Source organism: Chiroxiphia lanceolata, chromosome 1 (genome assembly GCF_009829145.1).
Source record: "Chiroxiphia lanceolata isolate bChiLan1 chromosome 1, bChiLan1.pri, whole genome shotgun sequence".
Taxonomy (NCBI): Eukaryota; Metazoa; Chordata; class Aves; order Passeriformes; family Pipridae; genus Chiroxiphia; species Chiroxiphia lanceolata.
Genome location: NC_045637.1, coordinates 97,731,367 through 97,753,788, shown reverse-complemented (window position 1 = coordinate 97,753,788; position 22,422 = coordinate 97,731,367). Strand labels below are relative to the sequence as shown.

Here is a 22,422-nt window from a genome sequence, read left to right as displayed (position 1 = left end):
AAAATGCTTAACCAAACAATCTTTTGTGTAAAATGCATGGGTTGGGATTTTTACTTGGACACTCATTTTGGTGGTCAAAGCATTTTAATGCAAAAAAACTAAAGTAAATTATGTCACTTTTCCTTTTTACAAAGAGCAATTTCTGCTAGCATCTAGACAATGAGAAAGAGTCTTTGAAAAAATACTCAACCCTTTTGAAACCTTTTGAAAGATGTGAAAACAAACCAGTTTACTTACCCATCTACATACAAACGATTCTAGTAAAGGGAGCACCTCAAATTCAGTTCAAGCCTGGAAATGCTTTTCATACACACAGGCCTAAGTCTCAAACACTAAATCAGAATCTTAAAGGAGAAAATCTAACTAGAAGAGATATGGAACACCGTTACTTGGCCAATCAACAGTATTTTATTTGTGTGCATCATCATCATGGCTGGGCTTCGCGAATGAAGATTTGGGGAGGGCTCTACCCACGTTTGTTGCAAGCGCGTTGGTGGCTACAAAGGCCAATACGAGATAGGCATGTCCGATTGCAAAAGGCACAGCAGAAAGACTCCTTAAGTGGTAAATTCTGCAAGGCACGATTCTTTCTGTATTGTCTTTTGTCCTCAAGGGTGATCCTGCGTGCTTTCTCAAAAGCATCAGCAGCGTTATAGATGGTGTGTCTCCAGACTTCCCGACTGGAGGCCAGAGTAGACCAGTTATGATGATCAATATGGCCAAGGCTGAGATGTTGCTTCAGGGAGTCCTTGTATCTTTTCTTCGGGGCTCCTCTCTTGCGGCAGCCGGTGACAAGTTCACCATAAAGCAAGACCTTAGGGAGGCAGTGGTCCTTCATCCTTGAGATGTGTCCTGCCCAGCGCAGCTGTGTTCTCAGCAACATGGCCTCAATACTTGTGACTGCTGCTTGTTCTAGAACAGATGTATTGGTCACATAATCTGACCAGTGGATGTTTAGGATTGTGCGGAGACAGCGTTGGTGGAAGCGTTCTAGGAGACGCAGGTGGTGGCGGTGATGCCTTAAGCCCCTAATGGTTTTTATTTTTCTAATATTTGTAGGACTTGTAAGTTTTATAAGTAGGTTTTAAAAGCAGAAACCCTCCCTTCTTTGTCCCTTGTCCCTTTTCCTTTTCCCTCTAGCACCCTTGTTTACACATTCCTTAACCCTCTTACCTCATTCTATCCTCCCTATATCACTTATAGCCCCAAATCTAATAGAAATGTTTAGTCTTTTGTCAAGGCAAGGCCTAGACAGTTGACAGAACAGCATATCTGGGCCTAAACCACAGAATGAAGTCAAGAATTAGGTAACTATGTACCCTTTGTGCTCTGATGATGGTGAAGGTGATGAAGTAGGTGGTCCCGAAATGCACCCCAGACCCATTTCAGGGGGTGGACCCCGGGGCGGTCCAGAGTAAAGGCCACAGGGTGGACACATCTGGGATTCATGCTGAAAAAGATTGTGAATAGGGTTGGTGCGAGAACACAGCCTTATTTCACATCATTAGTTATTAGAAAGGGCTCAGAAAGTGCATTGCCATAACTGACTTGGCTGTGTTGATCCTCATGGAGTGAGATGATCATTTTAAGGAACTTGGGGGGACAACCTAAGCATTCCAAAATCTGCCATAGATCTTTTCTGCTCATAGTATCAAAAGCCTTGGTGAGGTCAACAAAGGTTACACAGAGACCTTTGTTCTGTTCCCTACACTTCTCTCGCAGTTGTCTGAGAACCACTGTCTGTGGTTCTCCTGTTGGCTCTGAAACCACACTGACTTTCAGGTAGAATTCCTTCTGCTATAGCAGGTATTAGTCTGTTCAAGAGTATTCTTGACGGGATTTTGCCAGCAATGGAGAGCAGAGTAATACCACGGTAATTTGAACAGTCTGATTTAGTACCTTTCTTCTTATACAAGGTGATGATGACTGCATCTTGAAGGTCTGATGGGAGTTCGCCTAGTTCCCAACAGCACACCACAAACTCATGAAATTTAGCATGGAGTGCAAGGCCCCCATGTTTCTAGGCTTCGGGAGGAATTCCATCAACTCCAGCTGCCTTGCCAATTTTCACCTGCTGTATGGCCTTAAGGGTTTCTCCTAAAGTGGGGGCAGTATCCAATTCATACTTTACTGGTTGTTGTGTAATGGACTGAATTGCTGAGTCTTGGACTACATGGTTGGTACTGAAAAGAGTCTGAAAGTGTTCAGACCATCAATTCAGAATGGAGGTTTTATCTGTTAGAAGCGTTTGACCATCAGCGCTGAGTAGAGGGCTTTGGACTTGGTATGTAGGCCTGTATGCTATTTTCAAGGCCTCATAGAAACCTTTGTGATCACCCGTATCTGCACATAATTGAGTTTTTTCAGCTAGATCGATCCACCACTTGTTCTGGATGTCACGGAGTTTCTGTTGGAGCTTGCTGCATGCGAGATGAAAGGCTATTTTTCTTACGTGATAGGATGGCAGTGCAAGGTGTGCTTGGTGGGCGGTTCTCTTCTTCCTCAACAAATCCGGGATTTCTTGATTGTTTTCATCAAACCAATCCTTGTTCTTCTTGAAGGAGAACCCTAAGGATTCTTCAGAGGACTGCAGGATGCTATTTTTATTATGGTGCCAAATTGTTTCAGGAGAGGAATCTGTAGAATCTGTGGAATGGTTTTTGAGCCTAGTTTGAAGGTTTGCCTGGAATCTGTCTCTCACCGTGGCAGATTGGAGATTGTTAACTTGGAGCCTTCTCCTTGGGATACTGCCCCTTTTAGGTTTGAATACGAGATTGAAGTTGAGTTTACAGCGCACAAGCCAATGGTCTGTTTGGCATTCTGCACTGGGCATCACGTGAGTATGGTGGACATCACAGACATCTCTCCGTCGCACCAAGACATAATCAGTGAGGTGCCAATGCTTAGATCTGGGGTGCATCCAGGTTGTCTTCAGACTATTTTTCTGCTGAAAGATAGTATTAGTGATGGTGAGCTGTTGCTCCGCACAGAATTCTAGCAGAAGTCGACCATTATCGTTGCAGTTTCCAATGCCATGCTTGCCTAATACTCCTTTCCATGCTTTAAAATTCTTACCTACTCTGGCATTGATTTGTGTGCATAAGGTGTAGAAAAATGTAGAGTCACTTGTAACAGATACTGTACACTTAAAATAGCATTCAAGTGAATCGCATTTTGTGAAGGGACAGAAGGGGCAGAAGAGAAAGGTTTGCAACACAAACACAGAAGTTGTTTTATTTTTGAGCATATGATCTTTATTTAAACTGTTACATAGGAATAACTTTATAGAAAAAGATTTCTGAGTTGAATTTTTTCTTTCCTCCTATGTCTGTTCCAAGCTTTGATGTTCATACTTTTAGTTCCCACACTCTACACAGGACATAGAAATATTTATGTACAATACGCTGAAAGGCACCTCAATCAACATGACACCTTTATACATATTTGTAGGATATCACTTGCACAAATTGAAGTGAGAGTGGGGAGTATACAGTGAACACAAGTCATCAAGAATAATAATTATAAAAGAGGAAAAATAAAGAGTCTGGTATATGAAAGTTTCTTCATTATTTCTTAGTATATTTATAATAAACCAATTTGCTCTCACATTTTTCAGCTCTGTAAAACAAGACCTGTTTATCTTCCCAGAGTTTGTTTGTAAGACATACAATTCCAAGTAGCCATGTTTAAAGGAATTTTATAAACTATTTTATACTGTGGCATGATAATTTTCCTGTGTAGATGGTCACTGGACACAAAAATTGTTTCTTTGCCAGGACAATACTTCTAGTTCTTGATAAGGGTGATTTTGACCAGCTTTCAGGAAAAGCTACCACTTGGTTACATCCACGTTCAGTTCCTTTGCCAATGATCTATCCAAGCCACAGGGTTCATAGACGAAAATCTCAAGTGTTCTGCACAAAACCTCAAGAGATATCATCTCCTCCGCAGTCAATATTACACTGTGAGTACATACAATTACTTACAGTTTTGCAAAAATTAGTTTACCAGACAGCTTTACCCATAGGAAATTACCCTTTTCGCAGATAAGGAGTCTATTTGCCTGGGGACTCTTTCTGTTTCTGGGAGCTGCTTGTGAATTCCATGATGATGAGGCCCAATGGAAGTAGAATTCTGCACCAGCAACACCCATGGCCAAGCTAGAAGCAGTGAATTTCAGCAGCAGCAGGCAGTTCTTTGTTCACAGGACCATCGTCTCTGACTCAGTATCTCACAGGTTCCAATTTAGCAGATATGAAATCTTCGAGTGTCTCTCTTTTTCCTCCTTTCTTAGTGTATTTGGGAGAAGTAAATGGGGAAAAAGAAAGCCCAGAGGAAGAACTTATACCAGGATATCACTTCTCTTGCTGCACCATACTACCAGCGTTATCATGGCACATGTCAGCATGACTGGGATCAAGATCAGAGTTATGAGAATTTCATCCGGTGGATCTTCCCAGTGAACCTTTTCTGAAGTACAGTTTGAAAAGAATTGTTTATGAATCCCAGTGATAAAGCCTTCTGCAAGGGGGTTTGGCCAAAAGCAACTTGCATTGTTGGCTTCACGTTCTGTGCACTGGGTAAAGTTGTCATAATACCTGGAAGAAGAAGAAAATTAAGAGAAGTTTAAATAGAATGTATATGTATATTACACTTAGAGAAAGTGTGCCATACAAAATCTCTGAGAACGTGTCTGTCATGTAGATACTCTACTGAAAGACCTTCAGTGGAAGCTGTAGGTACCAAATACTATACAGTGAGACAGAAGAACTAACTCACATGTGCTAATAAAACGTGAAATTCTGAGATCCTCGATGGACAACGGTCAAAACCTTTTCTTCTGTGTGCTGTTACTACAGCCAGGGCCTCCCGATGCCACTTAGGTAGAAGCAGAACTCCCTCACTAGAGACATCCACAGATTCTTTAAAAAACATACACACGAATGTGCCAAGAACAGGACATTTTGAACAAAATATGCATAATTCAAGCCTCAACTGCTCTTGGACATGATGCTGTGCTGAAAGTTGTGATGTGACATTAGGACCAAGCTACAACATTCACTCTGTGTAAAAATTTTGGTTCTGTTTCACCCTGAGGTGGTAAGAAGATAATGGGAAAATAAACACACAGAAAGTTAGCTTTTCACAAACTTTCTCTTATTCCCAACTGCAGCAAATGCCCAGTAGGGAAAAAAATAAATAAATTATTTCTAATTATGTGTTTGTACTGCTTATGAAAGACTGGGACCTAACACTTGATTTCAACACAGCATGTGCTGAAATTTACCTGTCCTGTAATAACATATTTATGAGAATTGGCTACCCATCAGGAAAAAAATAGGAAACAATAAGCCTAAATGAGTAATCACATGGGTTTTGTGGTGTTATTATAAGTAAAAGAAATTCAGGAAGTGAATGGATATGGGGGAGGGGATCAGAAACAAAGAAAACTAAGACTGTATGGTCAGCACATGAATAGGGCAAGAAATAAGGAAGCTGAATTATTGTCTGTTGCATTTCTTTCAGTCCTGCATGACTCCATAAACTCACTTCAAAGGGAAATTAAAAATAGAGAGGGCAAGAAACCACATGACATCTCAAGGGACAGCATCCTGTACTATTATCTAAAGACCCTACCCTCCCTTACAGTACATATAAATATGGTAACCCCTGACAAATGACTCATTCTGACATTAAGTCCTACAGGAGATTAATGTTGACTCAATCCTTTGCTGTAAAGTGGTGGAGGAGAGACATTCAGTGTCTGGGTAAGACTGAAGTCTACTGTCTACTGCCTGTATGTCAGGTGAAATGTCTGCCTGCCTGTGCTACAAACACAGAGGTTGAGAATATAGGCTGTCAAGCATCTAAATTCTCAGGGCTGTGTTCACAGAAAAAGAAAAAGCCTCGCAGAAAGGCCCTTCTGCAAGCTCCTTGCAGTTGTCATTCTCAGGGAGTCTGAGCTCATGCCACTTCATTCATAAGCAAATACACTGGACGATCAAATGAGCCCAACCTCTGGCTTAAAGATGCACATATGTATGATGTATGTATATTTTAAGAAAAACAACTAGAAAGGAAGCTTTTGTGACATCAGTAGCCACTGGAAAACATCAGGAAATAAGCTAAAAATAAAATACAAATATTAGCTGTTTGCTATTTTAGTAGTGTCATTCCTCTATGTGACCTGGTAGCATCCATTCTTTATGTCCTTGGACTAAATTAGAAACTGAAGATGTCTAGTCGAATGTGGGAGAGACAGTCCCAGAGGACCTGAAGAATAATACATCTATAAGCAACCCTACAAGGTTCAACAGACTACAAAGCAGAGATGAAGGAGCATCTAGTTGCCCAGACAGGTCAGTGTTCCGTCTAGCACAGGATCCAGGGAGTGCTGAACTGTGCTCCAGCCCTGCTCTGGGACATGATCTCAAGGGTATACTTATGACAACTGCTACAGCCACCTCAATAAAAAAACAACAATAAATCCTGGTGATCTGAGCACAAAAATACTCTAAACTGAAAGATTCAATGATATAAAATCTTTCTTTTGTTACTATTTTTCCTCCGTGTGTAAAATCCTACAGAAAATTCACTATTCTTCCAAGAATTCTGTAGTTTTTTTCATAAATTGCAGATGGTGTAAACAAAAATATTTCCTACTGATTTTTTATTTCAAGTACAACATAGCTAGAAAAACCTGGTTAAATGTTGAAAAAGGCAGATAAAAAATAACTTGGGGAATATATTGTATTTGAAAGACTTAATCCCCAAGAGTCAAAGTAGAATAAAAACGTTATCTTGATAGTTTGAATTCCTTACCATTTTCCCTTAAATCCCCATCTGTCAAAAAAAAAAAAGGGGGCGCAAAAAAAAAAAGCTACCTGCTCTGTAACTGTTTGTTCACACAATTGTGAGAATGTAGATATGAGAAAATGTCATTTATTTGAGAACTGCATGTCTGCCAGTAAAGTTGAATTCATTTAAATATTTCTGTAATTTAGGAACTTAGAGTTTATGCACTGCAACAGAAGCTTTATCTAAAAAAATATATATATACATATTCTGCATGGTACTGTGGAAGAGCTGCCTTAGAATGGAGCAACTGCATCCTCATTACTCCAACATGGGTGTTTTGTAGCTGACAAACTGGTTTGCAAGTTACTGGGCTTTTTTAAGAAGGAGGGGGGGGTTAGTGGATATTTAATTCCAATTTGATTCTCCTATGCTTAATTCTTTTATGCCTTATGCAATTCTCTCTATTTGAATGGTAAAGGTTGAAGCTGCAAATCTTTTTATTCTGTATAATAAAAAAGGCTATCACAAAAAACACCCTGGCTTTTGAATGGAGATATTTCAACAGAAATGCCTAAGCTACACAATTTGTGAAAGGAAAGAACAAGAAATTACAGTTTTTACTTATTCCCAGAACCAGTAATTGGAGAGCACACTGGAGCTCAAGCTCCTTCGCCTCTCAGATTATAAGGTGATGTGGGAAGGTTGTTATTCTTTGTGCTGAGTCACATTTTGTCTCTTTCAGGCTAGCTACAAGGACTCTAGTTAGTACTCAGAAAAGGTATTACACTGTGAACCAGGTCACAAGCTTTGTGGTGAATGGGCTGAAAAATTATTGTGTTTCAACTGAGCTAAGTAGTTCAATACCAAAAAAAAAAAATCTAAGTATATTCTGAGCAGCAAAATTCATATGAAGATGTGCTTTCCCCTGATATGCTCAGGACAACTGTAGTTCTTACTGGAGAACCAACTCTGCACATTACTGAAAATATTCACTTTCAGAGAACATGAAAAATAATTCCTTTTTGGAGCAATCTCAGAGCTGTAACACATTTGTCATGAAAGAAAATTTTCAATATTCTAGAAAAATACTTCATTTTCAGAGCACAAACACTTTTCTCCTGTACTTTATGTTTCCAGTAAAACAGATAATAACAACTCTGTGGTTAGGTTTTTCTATAAAAACTGTGGAAAGTTTTATTTTGTGAGTATTTTACCCATGAGAAAGCACATTTTTATATGTTTACCTATAGCCAGGAACCCGGGTAAGAGGCAGTTATTATGAGGAATGCTAGTGCACACATCTGTCTTAATTGGACAGCCTTTCCCAGAGTGCCCACTCAAACTATTTAAATAGACAGCTGGATGTATTATATCTTATCCGTCTCAGGGTACATAAGCCTACCACCTAGGGCACTTCTCAGTCTAAGTGGGGGCTTGAATCTCATCTGTAGTTTCCCACATCGCCAGGGAGGAATGTGGTAAATTCTTGCTCCTTCTTCCTCAACGTACCCGTGCAGGAAAACTGCAGAGATGATCGGTTTACAAAAACACAAAAAATAAAACTCCCTCCTTCAAATTTTCATGAGACCAAGAAAACAAATAGATTGCTTAATTAAGTTTCAACAAATAAGCATTTTCCAAAGCAAAATTGTTTTTTCAAAAATCCCCAAACAATTCTCAAAAAGCCGAATGCCATATATATGCTACTTAAGACAGACCTTTGAAGGCATTTTCTGGCTGCAGCCAGTAGACTCACTGTCAGTTCCAATAGAAGACTTTTTCCACCTCTCCAGCACTCATGGACAGACCACCCCAGAGACTCTCAGCACACACGCAGCCAGGGATGTTTTGCCATTGCTTAATGATGTAGGTCAAGAATTTAAAAGCAAAACAATTACCACACTTTCACTTTTCCACTTTACATAAATCAACTTCAGTATTAATGATATAAATATGGAAGGGTATTGCAGGATATATAATACATTATGACTAATTTTTGTTATTTTGAGTCCACTAAGTATTCAGAGAATACAGGGAAAACTCTCTCTAGCATAAATGAGTCTTGATGCAAATCAGATAATAGATACACCAGGGACACTCACTCCTGTTACTCTACATCCTGGACAGAAATCTAGAGGCACTCTTCCAGTACACTACAAGTCATGTGGTGTATTTTAATAAAGATGTTAAAGATGTTTCAAAACTATTTGTTTTCCCCCAAATGGTTCAACCAAAAATTTCTTTATACATAGTCATATATTAAATTGAATTATCATCCTCATAACCTCTGCCCAGTCTGGAATAAGAAATGCTGCAATAATAAAAACAAGTATCATATGATGAGGAAGGCGTTTCTTAAAGCATTTGTGGAGGCAGGAAGTACCAAACAACCTCAGAAAAATAAGAAGCCTACTCTTGTATGAGATACATCAAGATCACATAGAATTTCAGGGTGTAACAGTGTGGATGAAGTTCAAATAAGGATCCAAACCATAAGATAATTATCTTCTGAGGTTTCATCATCATTATAAAAGGAAAGCTTTAGTTTTATAATCAGCTATGAGCCTAAAAATATAGTGGAATATTTATGAGTTTTTCTCATTCAACATCTCTCCAAACAGATTTGTGGCTGTATCTCACCATTGCTTTAATCACATATCTTGTGTCAAGATGAGTATTCTCACAGACACATTTTTACCTCTCTAATCAGATAAGATCTACTTTTGTGCAGCTCCAATATAGAGTTCAGCCTGAAGAAAATAATGCACTACAAAACATAAGGACAAAAATTAATGTGTGTATGGGGGAAAGGCAAAAAAATAGTTTAATGACATTATGAAGTATAGTTTACTCTTATGTCACTAAATAATGGACATCGTGACAAACTTACTCGCTTGGGTTGAAAATAATAACTACATTCTGGTGCCCTTTGAAATAATTACAGATCTCCACCCTTAGCTTCAAAAACTGTCTGGAAAATGAAAAATCATTCAATAAATCTAACTGAAAACCCTAAAATGCAGCTTTCCTTTCCATCTAGATGAACCAAGCTGACAGGCAAACAGGGAAAATGTGGCTCTAATCCAGATCAGTGCTACACAGCTGTGCCTCCAGAGAGCCATTCAAAACAAACACCTGTGAAGACAGTAATTTTTCTGACCAACAGACAAAAACTCACAGGAAAAGAAATAACAGAAGATCCCTTCTCCCTCATTGCAGCTTACATCTACAAATAACTGCTTTTTTCTATTTCTAAGAGGATATTGAAGGATATGCAAGTGTCACCTACTGAGTGGAAGCTGTTATTAGATTTCACTTAGTCCAAAGTAGCACAAGCCTTTTATAACACCACAGTACTTAAAGTGGAAAGAGAGGAGAGAATTATCTGGTGATATCCAGCTGTGAAATAGAAATCAAGGCTCAATTTAGAAAAACCCACTGCAGGATCTCCACAGATTGAAAAGGAAAAAAAAAAACACAAACCCAAACAATTAATTTACTTCTAAAGTTGAACTTTTCATCATAATTTCCATATCCCTGGTTATGAATACATAATTTTTATGATCATGTAAAGAATGTTCATTTTTTCCTGATTACTTATGGAAAATGGGTTTTATATACACTAATAAAATTCCTGCAATTACAAAAGCCACTTGCTCTAGGAGCAGAGTGTTCTTTTCCAAGTGGAGCACAAATAATTGGAAACAAAAATCAGGCCATTTGTTACAGATCTTAAGCTTCAGTTAAAGAATAAATTATTTTTGTAGTTTTGCCTAGTAAACATATTCTTTAAAATTGCAATCTATGCATGGACAGTTCACAAACAAGACCGAAACTGATGAAAAATTAACCATCGAATCAGAGGAAAAGTAACAACATTAAAAATTAATTTATGGTATAGCACAGAGGAAGAGCCTAATATAGAAAAGTTCTGCTTAACTACTATTGAAGTACATGATTATGTTTTAATATGACCTTGACAGAACAGCACGTACACCATTGGATTTTTTCCTTTCTTATGTCTTCCCCTCTTACTTGTGATGCTAAAGACATATGCCCTCTCCTTACTAACTTCGTCTTGTGCTTTGTGGCTTCCTGAGACTGCTACAACATGTCAGACACATAACAGAAGCCAATGGTGGACCCAAAGGGCCCTACTCCTTATCCACAACAGTTTATGAAATATTTGAGCATTGCAATAGTCCCTGGAGTTGCTTAAGGGCAAGTCAGCAGCCTCCTAAGCAGGTGCAAAAAATATTATGTCAGGAGATTTTGGATGATGTTCAGTAAGACTGTCTGCAGATCAGGAGTAGAGGGGCCCAGCACCTTGAGACTGTCACCTGGGAGAGGTAGTTTGTTCTCAGCTCCTGAATCTGCTGAGTTTATTCAACTTCTTATTAGGTCCAACAGTTAATCACGTGACTAATACCACAGGTAGTCTGGAGCAAGAAAATCTATTTTTTCTCTCTGCTGAAGTAATCTGTTATTTTATGTTCATGGTTGATCCATTTAGAAAACAAGAATGTAGAAACTGTTTTGCAAACCACAACAGAAGAACCAGAAAAGTTTGTATTAAGTTTTCATTTTCATAACACATTTATCTTTCCATTTTCATTGCATCTAAAAATATACTGTCCATTATATATGCATTGCATAATTCATACCAGCCTATCAAGTTATGCCATATTATTTTACCACTAAGCAACTTTAGACAGAAATCTTATGCATTGCTTATTTTGAAATAAAGCCTTTAATAATAAGCTCCATGAAGACTGTTTTCTATTACTGATCTTATCATAGTAAATTTCAAAAAGGTCAGGAAAGGTGTTGAAAGGCCATATCAGCTGACAGTGCTTTCTAACATCACCTCTAAATTGCTTACATTATTTTTTGCAAGAGACTTTACTCATTAGGATTATTATATTCTCATATCTCTAACTATTTGTTAATTGACTCGGTAATGTAAGCACTGACATACTGATGCCACCCTGTGAGTGTAAGCTACCAGCCATTAGTCTGAGGATCTACTGCAGTACGCATCAATTTGGTTTACAGCACCCTTGCATAAATATTGTTACTGGTGTCTTTTGGGGGCCTTAACTTCACCAATGTTGAAAACTCTTTTAGAACTTCAAGAAGAAAATATTGATGTTTACATCAGTGATCTCTTGGCAAATGCCAGATTTCACTCTCTTTTTGAAAACAAAGACTCATGAGAAATAAATATAACATGTTAAAACTTGCTGAAAAAAGCACTTGAACAACTGAAATCTGATATTAAAAACTAAAAAGTTTTCAGCTATTGGTAATGAAAAGGTAGTTTTTTTCCTACATAGCAACAGGCTCAGAAGATCCTCCTCTTTTTTCACACTGACAAAACTGCATAAAGATTTGCAAAATACTTTGTAAACTTAAGAACAAAAAGGTTTGAGTTCTTAAAAACCTTGAAGAGATGGAGAATGGGCTGAAAAAGCACACTATTCTGGAATGATATGGTCATCACTGTTTTTTCAATGGAAGACCCAATATCTCCTGTTGTTTAACAAGAAAGAAACAATTATCTTTGATGAAGAACAAACGCCAATCATTTTCTCTTCTCCTCATTCCTCAGCGCTGGTATTCCTGAACTGTGGCTTTTGTAGACTGTGATTACAACATATATTGTGGTATAAATAACAAATACATAGCTTTAGTTCACCAAATCTGAGCTCTTGGTAGTTTGTGCATTTAATTCAGCAGCCTACCCAAAGATTGCCAGTTTTCTCCTTATCCTCTACATTAAACCCATATACTGGTTTCAAGAGAGTTCTTCAAAGCAAGGTTTAATTTGCAAAAAGCAAGATTTTTTGGTGTCTAAAATGAAAACCCAAGAAATCTCATCAGCTAAAAAGTTGATAAGGCTTTGCTAGTTTGTAGCATAGCTATGTCTACAATATGCTGCAGAACAAAGTGATCACTTTGCATTTGTAAGCAAAGTGGTCTGCAGGTCGGCACAGAATTCATAAATGGCAGTGTTCTTAATACAGCATTACAATTCAGAAGTCAGAATGATTCATTAAAAATTCAACATTTAGGAATGTTTTCTCACCACTCTTCTGCATGACGTAACCTGGCCACAGCAGACACAGACTTAGGAATGCATTGCTATAACTGCACTACAGAGAGAAAAAATATTAGAAATGAGTATCCAAAGCCATAAGCCTATTCAGTGCCTCACCTGGAGTTATCAAATATACATTTTATTTTCACAGCCATGGATTGTATAAAATTTGCCTCTCCTAGTAGTAAAGGCAAAGATTGTAACTGCACTAAGAAACCATATTTCAGCCTCTTCATCTATCAAGAGGAAAGCAGTTATAGGGGAATGAAGTATTCTTGCCTTGTGTTGAACCCTGGTGTCTGAATTCAAAGTAACCACTTTATTCATATGCATCAGGACATATTCTTATCTACATAATGTAAACCAAAGCTCATATATTCATATGAAAGTAATGGAGATTGACCTGAAATACAGTTCCTCTTAAAGATATTCTACTATAGCCCCATTCAAGGGCAAGCTGTGACTTTGCATTAACTTCACAGCAACTTGTGTCTAGAACAGCTGATCCCAAACAGCACATGAATGTACCCATTCTCAGCATAGCTCTGTACCAGGCAATTTGGTGAGACTTTATGAACTTTAGTGTTCTTTCATTCCCAATTTTTCAAATAATAGATGCCACACATTACCATTTCTGCAATGAAAAATTGCTATTGTCAGCTACCAGAATGATGGCAACACAACCGCTCAAATACGGCATTCTTTTCCATTGTTTTACTTGTTCACACCTAACTGATTTATAAGATGTTTTACTTTGCTTTTGAAAAGAAAAGCGTGAGTCACAGAAGGAAAATAATAGGTTCTCAGGGGTAACCAGCCTGATTTTGCTACTACTGCCATTACCACCAGGAAATTTTAGAAGGCTTTTTAATACAAAATTACTGTATGTTTTTATATGTAGAAAGGTGAAAGAAAGGTAGTTAGAAAGGACTAAATATCAGTATTATCTGCATTTTGCTGAGAGCTTAAAAAATTGCAACAACTGTATCTATAAGAAGCTCAAAGAAAGACAATCCTACCAAAGCAGACCAAATGCTAGAATCTACCACGCCGGTCCTTTTTCTAAATCCCACAACACTTAATGGTAAATAAGCTACACTGACATAAGGCCACACCAAGTGCAGGTTTGTTCAACCTTCCTTCACAGAGACACTAAGCTGACAAAGAATACTTTCTTCTACAAAATCTGAACTGACAAAACTGCAAGGGCTTACAGCAAGCTAAATAAGGAATTTTGGTTCCCCTTCTCAGCAAATCTTCAGGGGAAAAAAAAAAAGGAATTACTCTTCGGACACATATAGAACTTTAGGCAAAAACATTGCAGAAAATAAGCAGCAGATCAGGCAACAATACAATGACCTTCTGTCATGCAAGCATATTTGTGATTTGCAGCATTTTTATCCTGACTTGGCCCAAGGTAAAGCATAACCAATGTACTAGTCTGTCTACAGGGATACAAACCCTGACACAAATACAGACATGCCCCTCCTACATGACACAACTGAGGAAGAGTGGGACGTCCTTTAATCAGTATTCTTCTGGATCTGAGATCACATGCGGTGGTCACTCAAAGGTCCAGTTTCAGGCAGACCCAGGTTGTCTTTCATGGGAGAAAATCACACACAAAAATCCAAAATTGATACTTTTCTGATAACGCTGAAAAGAATGAATCAAAGGTGTCTGCTTTCTAATTATGAGACCATTACTGTGGGAACATATTAGCTCACATAAATCAGTGCCTCACCTTAGCTGCAAAACAGGCCCAGTAGTTTGTTTGGAATTTTTTACTAGTGATCTTTACTGAGATTTAATACTAGGGAATATGTGGACCCTATCTGGAAGGAAACAAAAGAGGTGATTACCTGGGAAATGAGAAGGCTGAGGTACTCAATTATTTTTTTTTACTTGGCCTTCACTGGCAAATTCTCCAGTCACACTGTTCAACTCAAAGAAGGCAAAGGGACTTGGAGAACAAAGAAGTACCCATAGTAGGAGAAGATCAGGTTCAAAACCATTTAAGGCACCTGAAGGTCCACGGGACCTGATGAGATGCATCCACAGGTCGTGAAAGAACTGACAGAGGAAGCGGCCTGGCCACTATATGTCACATTGGAGAAGCCACAGCAGTTTAGTGAAGTTCCCACTGTCTGAGAAAGAAGAAATATAGCCCCCATTTTTAAGAAAGGAAATAACAAAGACCCAAGGAACTACAGGCCAGTCAGTCTCACCCTGGTGTCCAGCAAGAACATGGAACTAATCCTCCTGGAAACTATGCTAAGTCACATGGAAAAAAGAAGGTGATTGGTGATAGCCAACATGGCTTCACTAAGGGCAAACTGTAGCTGGAAAATTTGGTGGCCTTCTCTACAAAGAGGTTACAGCATTGGTGGACAAGAGAAGAACTGACATCATGTACCTGCACTTGTGCAAAGCATTTGACACTGACCCACACAACAGCCTTATCTCTAAACTGGAGAGACATTGTTTTGACAGATGGACCACTCGGTGGATAAAGAATTGGCTGGATGGTCACACTCAAAGAGGTGCAGTCAGTGGTTCAATGCCCAAGTGGAGACCAGTGGCGAGTTGTTCAGCCTAGAGAGGAGAAGGCTTTGGGAAGACCTTATAGCAGCCTTCCAGTACCTAAAGGGCCCCTACAAGAGGGCTGGAGAAGGATCATTTACAAGGGCATCTAGTGAAAGGACAACAGAGTACGGCTTGAAACTGAAAGAGGGTAGGTTTAGATCAGATATAAGGAATAAATTCTTTTCTATCTGGAATAGGTTGCCCAGAGAAGCTGTAGATGCCTGTCATGGTTTGAGATAGCCCAAATTCCAATTCCCTAGCTCCATCCCCCCTCCCACATCTCAACTCAATGTGAGATGGGTTTTTTTCCAGACAAAACACAACCAGACTCAGAATGGGGAAAGGGAATATATTACAATGACTATACAAATAAATACTACAATACATTATACACACGACTACAACTATCTCTACCATGACATAAGTATTTACAATGGATCAGATCTCTTCTCCCCTTCAAATAAAAGTCCAGGAGGGAAAGAAGGACAGATCCCTTCCAGTCTCTTAGGGCAGCAGCTTCTTCAGAGTAGCAGTCACTAAGCAGCAGCATCTTCTAAGGCAGCAGGCTCTCTCTGTCTCTTCTGTTTCTTGTAGCAGCTGATAGCTGGATCTCTGCCAGCACACACGAGGGGGGTATCCCCCTCGGCCACTCGTCTCTCCAAACGAGTGGTCTTCCGTGGGCTTCGTCACCCCAGACAAGGTCGTATCACCACGTCATATCACGAAGCACAGGGGGTCTTCGTGACAGTCTGGTATCTTCAGGAGATTCAAGCTCCTTGCAGGACCTCTGTGCCCTGTCTCAGGCTGCGAGCTTCTTTGTAGCTTGCAGCAAGGGAGGGCCCTCAAGGCCAACCTCCCCCACTCCGTCCTGGCTGAGCTCTCAGGACGTCCGAGCTTCTCAGCTCCTCTCTGCAGTGCATGTTGCACTTCAAGGCTCTTTCAAGTAAGAGTCTATCAACTTCCTCCTTCCAGGAGGTCTCAAAGGAGTTTTGGGGGGTCTGGTATCAGTTCTTACCCCCAGAACTCTGTAGAACTCTGCTGCTGACTTTCTCTTCCTCGGCTCTCCTTCCAGGAGTTCTTTCTCTGGTGCTGCATGTCTCTGTTGCTCCATCTTATCTCTTCTGGCTCTCTGCCACCGTTTCTCTGGTCAGCGCCAGCGGCTGCTTTCTCTGACCACTGCCCACGGCCACTGCCCATAATGGAGAAAACATCTCCCGGCATAACTACAGGCACCTAGCCCAGCATTATGCTGTTCCAGGTCCCCAGAGGCCCCCCGCTGGGGCTGGGGGCCAAAGCCCCCCTGTGGGGCTCAGAGCCCCTTCCTCACATGGCTCACAACATGGCTACTTCTTCTTCTAACCCAAACTACAACTCTTCTCTTCCGGTCTGGTTGTGATATGTTTACATTTTTTGCAGGAGCGCTCATTGGACAGAAATTCAAAACTTCCAGGGGTTTCCACCCCTTGGGGTCTACCACTTTTCTTATCCTCTGGGGGAAAACGAAGTCCAAACCACTACAATGCCCCATACCTGGAAGTGTTCAAGACCAGGTGGGATAAGGCTTTGAGCAACCTGGTCTAGTGGAAGGTGTCCCTGCCTACAACCTGGAAACAAACGATCTTTAAGGTCCCTTCCAACCCAAATCATCCTGTGATTCTGTGGTTTTCCCAGTACATTCTTCTTCTGTGGAAGTTTTGATATTAGCAGCTGGATGCAATCAGCATCTAGATCAGGCTTCCTGCAGCAGTCAAAGAGGAAGATGAAAAAACTTAACTGCCCAAGAAAATGACAGTTTGGAGGGTTCTTACATACACACTCAGCCAGCAGAGGTTATTAGCTCCAAGCTTTAAGAAGTGGGGGCATATAATTTCATCTTAGACTGCATATGATTCTTCCAGAGTTTGCTTTCCCATCGATCTTAATGTCATCTGGCTTTCTTTTATGTAACATTTTACTAAGTTTCTTTGAGAAATAGGCACTTTTATGATTAGTTTCATTGGGCCAAATTGTAACAGGCAAAACTCCCACTGACTTTAAAATTGAGCAACAGCTTTAGGATTACTTTTCCAGAGCATTACATGAAATTTGGCTTTAGTCATACAGATTTTTTTTTCCTTAATTCCTTTTTCAAATCTTTGACATCTGTACAGAACATGGGTGGACTCCTTTGTCATCTTCAACGGGATTGAAAACTAATGTCTCTATAAAATTCATTTTTCATGTAAAGCTTCATGGGGAAACTACGCTGAGCTGTATAGAAAAAAAAAAATTGTTCAGTGTTAGCACAGACCTTGGACCATGATCACAGCAAAGCAGGGAATTCTATCAGGCACACAGATACTTTCAATGAATCTGCTTCAGATATATAATTAAAGAAAAATTTTGCCCTTCCCTATTCTGCTAAGAACTGAAATTTAAAACTTTGGAAAAATACAAATTTTAATATCTTACATGTGCCATAAAGCTGTGCCACACAGCCACTGTCTCACAACAAAATAGGGACTCTTAGATCTGGGAAAACAGGCTTGATGAAGTAAAAAGAAATGTAGGAATAGTAGGAAAAAGTTTGTTACAACCAATTCTCTTTCTGAAACAGAAAAGCCAGATCTAACATGTGTTACGTGCACTACTTTATTAGAACTCTCTTCCAAAACACAAATTGCTATTTGACCCTTGGACTGTAAACCCACAGCTACTCCTTTGCCGGAAAACACAGAATGACTGACTGTGAGCACTCAGGGTTAGCAGATATGCAACCTTACACACTTGAGCTGACTGCTGCAACAACAGTGTTGGCTTGAAATAACATAATGCCTCCAGTCTAATAGACAACACTTATGTAGATCAACAAGAACAATCAAACCCCACATTTCAGTTCAATAGCAAACAGCTACTGAGGCTGATGTGTCCCCTCAGGAAGTGTTTAGAGGACTAGAAAGACTGAAAATTACATAAAAGCACTATCATATGGATATTAAGTTAACAACTGTTACTCCACAGTTTGCTTTGGATCTGTGAGAAATTAGTTTGGCAATACACTTAGACAACTCCAAGGTTGCATTCCTATGTGGAGACTCAGTTTAAGAGAGGACTGTTGGAGTGACAAGATGCATAGCGTTATAACTGAGTTAAGTGTGCAACAAGAGACAAGTATAAAATATGTAAGCATCCATTTCTCTGAAAGGAAAGTGAAAGGAAGATCACTTTCTGGCCTCCTTTGCCATCACTATCCATAATAACATCAGAGAGAGACTAATCAACTCTAAACAGAGACAGAAAGATTTCTTTCTTACTATTTCTTTCTCTGTAATGAATGATGCAGCATCCTGCCCTCATTTTGATTTCCTTTTGATACGCTTTCCTGAGGCATGGCAATAGGTTCATGTTCACTATTGGTGTCTGCTGCCCAGGGCCCCAGATGCACAATGTGCATCTGGCCAAAACAGGTTCCTTCTGACAGATAGGTAAATCAACCATCAACTCTTAACATTTCAATTGAAGAAAGGAGGAAGTCTATGACCAAATATCTGTTATTGTCATCTTTGCTATTCCAGTAGTGACCCTTTAATTATTCCTCTGTATTCTTACAGCCTAATAATTTTTATTGCAGAAAAGCTGGAAGCCTAAATCAGTGATAATAAGGTCCACATGCTTTTAAACAGAAGAGGTGTTCGGCAGTATGTCAACCAAAAAAAGTATGTGACTATCAGAGAGCAATGCCTTTAGCCCTATTGCTACCACTGAAAATACTTTAATTCTACATATATACATATATATACATACATATATACATGCAATAATATCAAGAATGCTGACTGGCATGTGCTACAGTGTAGTTGGACACGCTTTCTTTAAGTGACATCTTTGTACGGAATTACTGGACAACTGTGTGAAAAAAAACTAGTATAACTGTCTCTAGGGAATGTAACAAAATAATACCCAATAGTGAAGATTAAAATATAAATTATCAAGTCTTGTTAGATTAACTAAGTAAAACTTCCTAATGAAAGTGTATGTCTCTTTTTTGTTATACATTATTACTAAAGCTTTTTGCATTGACATACCATAAAGATCTGTATTTCTTACCTATGTAGTGTTTGCCCTCAGAGCAGTCAATCAACTAGAAATACATATACGGAGGCTAAAACACAGTCTTACAGATTTTTCAAATTAATCTTTTGGAAATTTTGTGAGTAGATACCACATACTTCCTTATAATCACTTTTTATCACTGAAGGTTTTACCAAACTTTGTTTAAAACATGGGGAAAATCCCCCAAAACATTAAAAATCAAAGGTAGCTTTTGAATTAAAAATATATGGAACCTGAAAACTAACTATAAAAAAGTAATTGTCATTAACAGAGTGCAGCTGCAAAAGTTTTGGCCCAATATCTTAATCAACCTAGTAAGGCAAACACATACTTTTTGTTTAAGTATGCAAATAACATGTTAAATGGTGAAGGAGTAGAAAATGTAGGTGCAGTTACAAAGACTGATTTGGATGACTTAAAAATACAGATTTATGTAAGCAATATGCATTTTAACACTAGTGAATGCAAGATGATAGATCCAGAAATAATGTATGGCACACTTGCAAGTCACTCTGAGAAGGACTTTAAATCATTTACAGCTTGTAAACCATGTTCTCCTAGAATTATTAGGTAGCTAGGAGGATTAATGCAATATCTAAATATTTTGGCAGAAGAAAAGTGCTGAATACACAGCAGGACTAGATGAAAAAATAGGGAGTAAGTACATAACACTATACAAACTACTGCTAGGCAAAATATTCAGTTCTAGACCTGAATCCACTGAAATTCAAAAAAAAAAACTTGTGAAAACTTGCAAGAGTTCAAGAAGTCTGAAATATCTGCATTATTATGACAGGCTGTAAAACTTTGATATTAATTTAATAAAAGAAAAGTGATTGAAAGGTGACCTAAAAGTGGCTTGTTTGTATTTAGTTGTGAAAAATGAATTTCTGACAAAAGAAGGAATTTTACTGTATCTGTGAAATATGTAATAAGGTGTAAACACTGGGAACTGGAGTCAAACTGATGAGAAATAAGACACATCTTCCTCTGGCTGTGAACAGCAAACCCTTTGGAACAATCTATATATAGAGATGTAATGAATCAATACTAATCTTTTAAATAAAGAGTTTATGCATTCCCATAATATACACTTATTCTTACAGGGTTTTAAATAGTGACTACTGTGCAGACTGCGTGGCCTGTATTATTCAACAGTGCAGACCAGATGGCAATCTTTCTGGCCTCAAAATTACTGAAATGCTAGTAACTACACTCATAAAGATTCGGAAAATGGGGATGTAGACGAGAGAAGACTGGTGCCTGGGAGCAGGCCAAAAGCTTAACAAGCCACTGATAATCAGTATTAGCACATCGTGATCCCACATTTCCACAGGGGTTAGGCCTAAGATACACACAGAATTTTGTTTAGAAACTGCTTGTTCTAGCTAAATTGTTTCCAGGATCCAGTTAGAAGTATTTGGAAAACCCTTTTATGAGCTAAGAATAGAAAGTGATCTAAGCCATTACAATAAGCAGCATTTTTTCAGGTTCATGTAAGACAGCTCTGGGTGTTCCCATCTTCATCTGGCCACTTGCTTCAGTAATTAGTCATACCTGGCCTCTCAACTGTAGTTCCATTGTAACCACACCAGGATTTAACATAGCACAGTGAAAAAAATCTGACAGTTAATAATGGACTTTGGTTTGTGGACGGTAGCAGATTTTATATATTCAGATGCAGTTGCTAAATATTAAGATGGTAATACAGAAATATAATACTTCTGTTATTATATGTAATGCAGAACTTATAACATGCATGTTATTATAAATAGATATAAAATATCAGAAATTTAAACATTAAAAATAAAACCTTTCTGTAATTTCCAATCTTCTGGCAAATGAGAAGTATATTTTATTTTGTTAATTCCCCATATAGCTTTCACCCACACTTCAGTTCACTTGCCATGTACCATAATTTCCTGTCTATTAAACTGAGTTGTATTTTCATCTTCAGAGCTCCCCTATGAATAACTCAAAGGCATCACCAAAACTGTGACTAGGCAAACCCCTCTGTCAGTGAATATCTCCAGCTGTGTTTTACCTTTCTTGTAAGGCGTTTGTGGTTGGCCTTCATATTCCGATGTCCAAGCAAGAACCACTGAAATGCATCACAACTAAATTACTTAAAATATTTTAAAATCCTACTTTGATCCCTCATCATATTTAAGCTTTCGAGTACCTTTGGACCATCTGACCTAGAGTACTTGTATCCTAACTTCTCTGTGAATCCTCATAGAAAAATACAAAAACAATAGGAAAACTTTCTTTTGACAGTGCTTCTGTAAAGCTTTACCTCAGACTTTACTGTTTATATGTGGTCATTATACTTTCCCAGCAAGATCAATATCAGCTGTGGAGGCTAAAACTCATATTGGTCTGCAGTACCAGCTGCCACATAGGAGCTTCATCTGTTTAAAATCAGTCAAGACGCTGCTTTTTAAAGAACACAAGTTTTTTAAGAATGTCAGAGCTGTCAGAAAATCTTACAGTATAATTAGGTTATGACAAATTGAAGTCACTGTAATATCTCTCACAAATGTTTGGCCAAACAGTGAAGCACTGCAGATAATTGCTATTTACAGTCTCATAATCGAGGACAGCCATTTACACTGAAGAGCTAAAACTCCTCCGTGAAACAAAGAATTTAGAAAATAAGCAGATTTCCATTAACTGTTACATTTTGATATAAGATACAAAGATTTTGAAAAATCTTTCTAAATGAAAAGTGCCATGCAGAAATAACTGTATGAAGAAACAGGCTTTTTTATACAAACCCCACAGTTTTAACCCTCTATTTGATCCAGGTTGATCAATTGTTACTGCTGGAGACTATATGTAAAAAT

At 38.6% G+C, this 22,422-nt stretch overlaps 1 protein-coding gene across 2 annotated transcripts in view; it reads right to left on the bottom strand.

Annotated features, from left to right (window-relative positions):
- Positions 1-3,207: 3,207 nt before the first annotated feature.
- The window catches only part of RAMP3 (receptor activity modifying protein 3), a 42,728-nt gene continuing 23,513 nt past the window's right edge, over positions 3,208-22,422 (bottom strand). For both annotated transcript variants that reach the window (XM_032712772.1, XM_032712781.1), the window contains one exon: positions 3,208-4,598. In XM_032712772.1, coding sequence (XP_032568663.1) covers positions 4,343-4,598 — 256 coding nt within the window. In that variant the 3' untranslated portion in view covers positions 3,208-4,342. The remainder of the gene's footprint in view (positions 4,599-22,422) is intronic.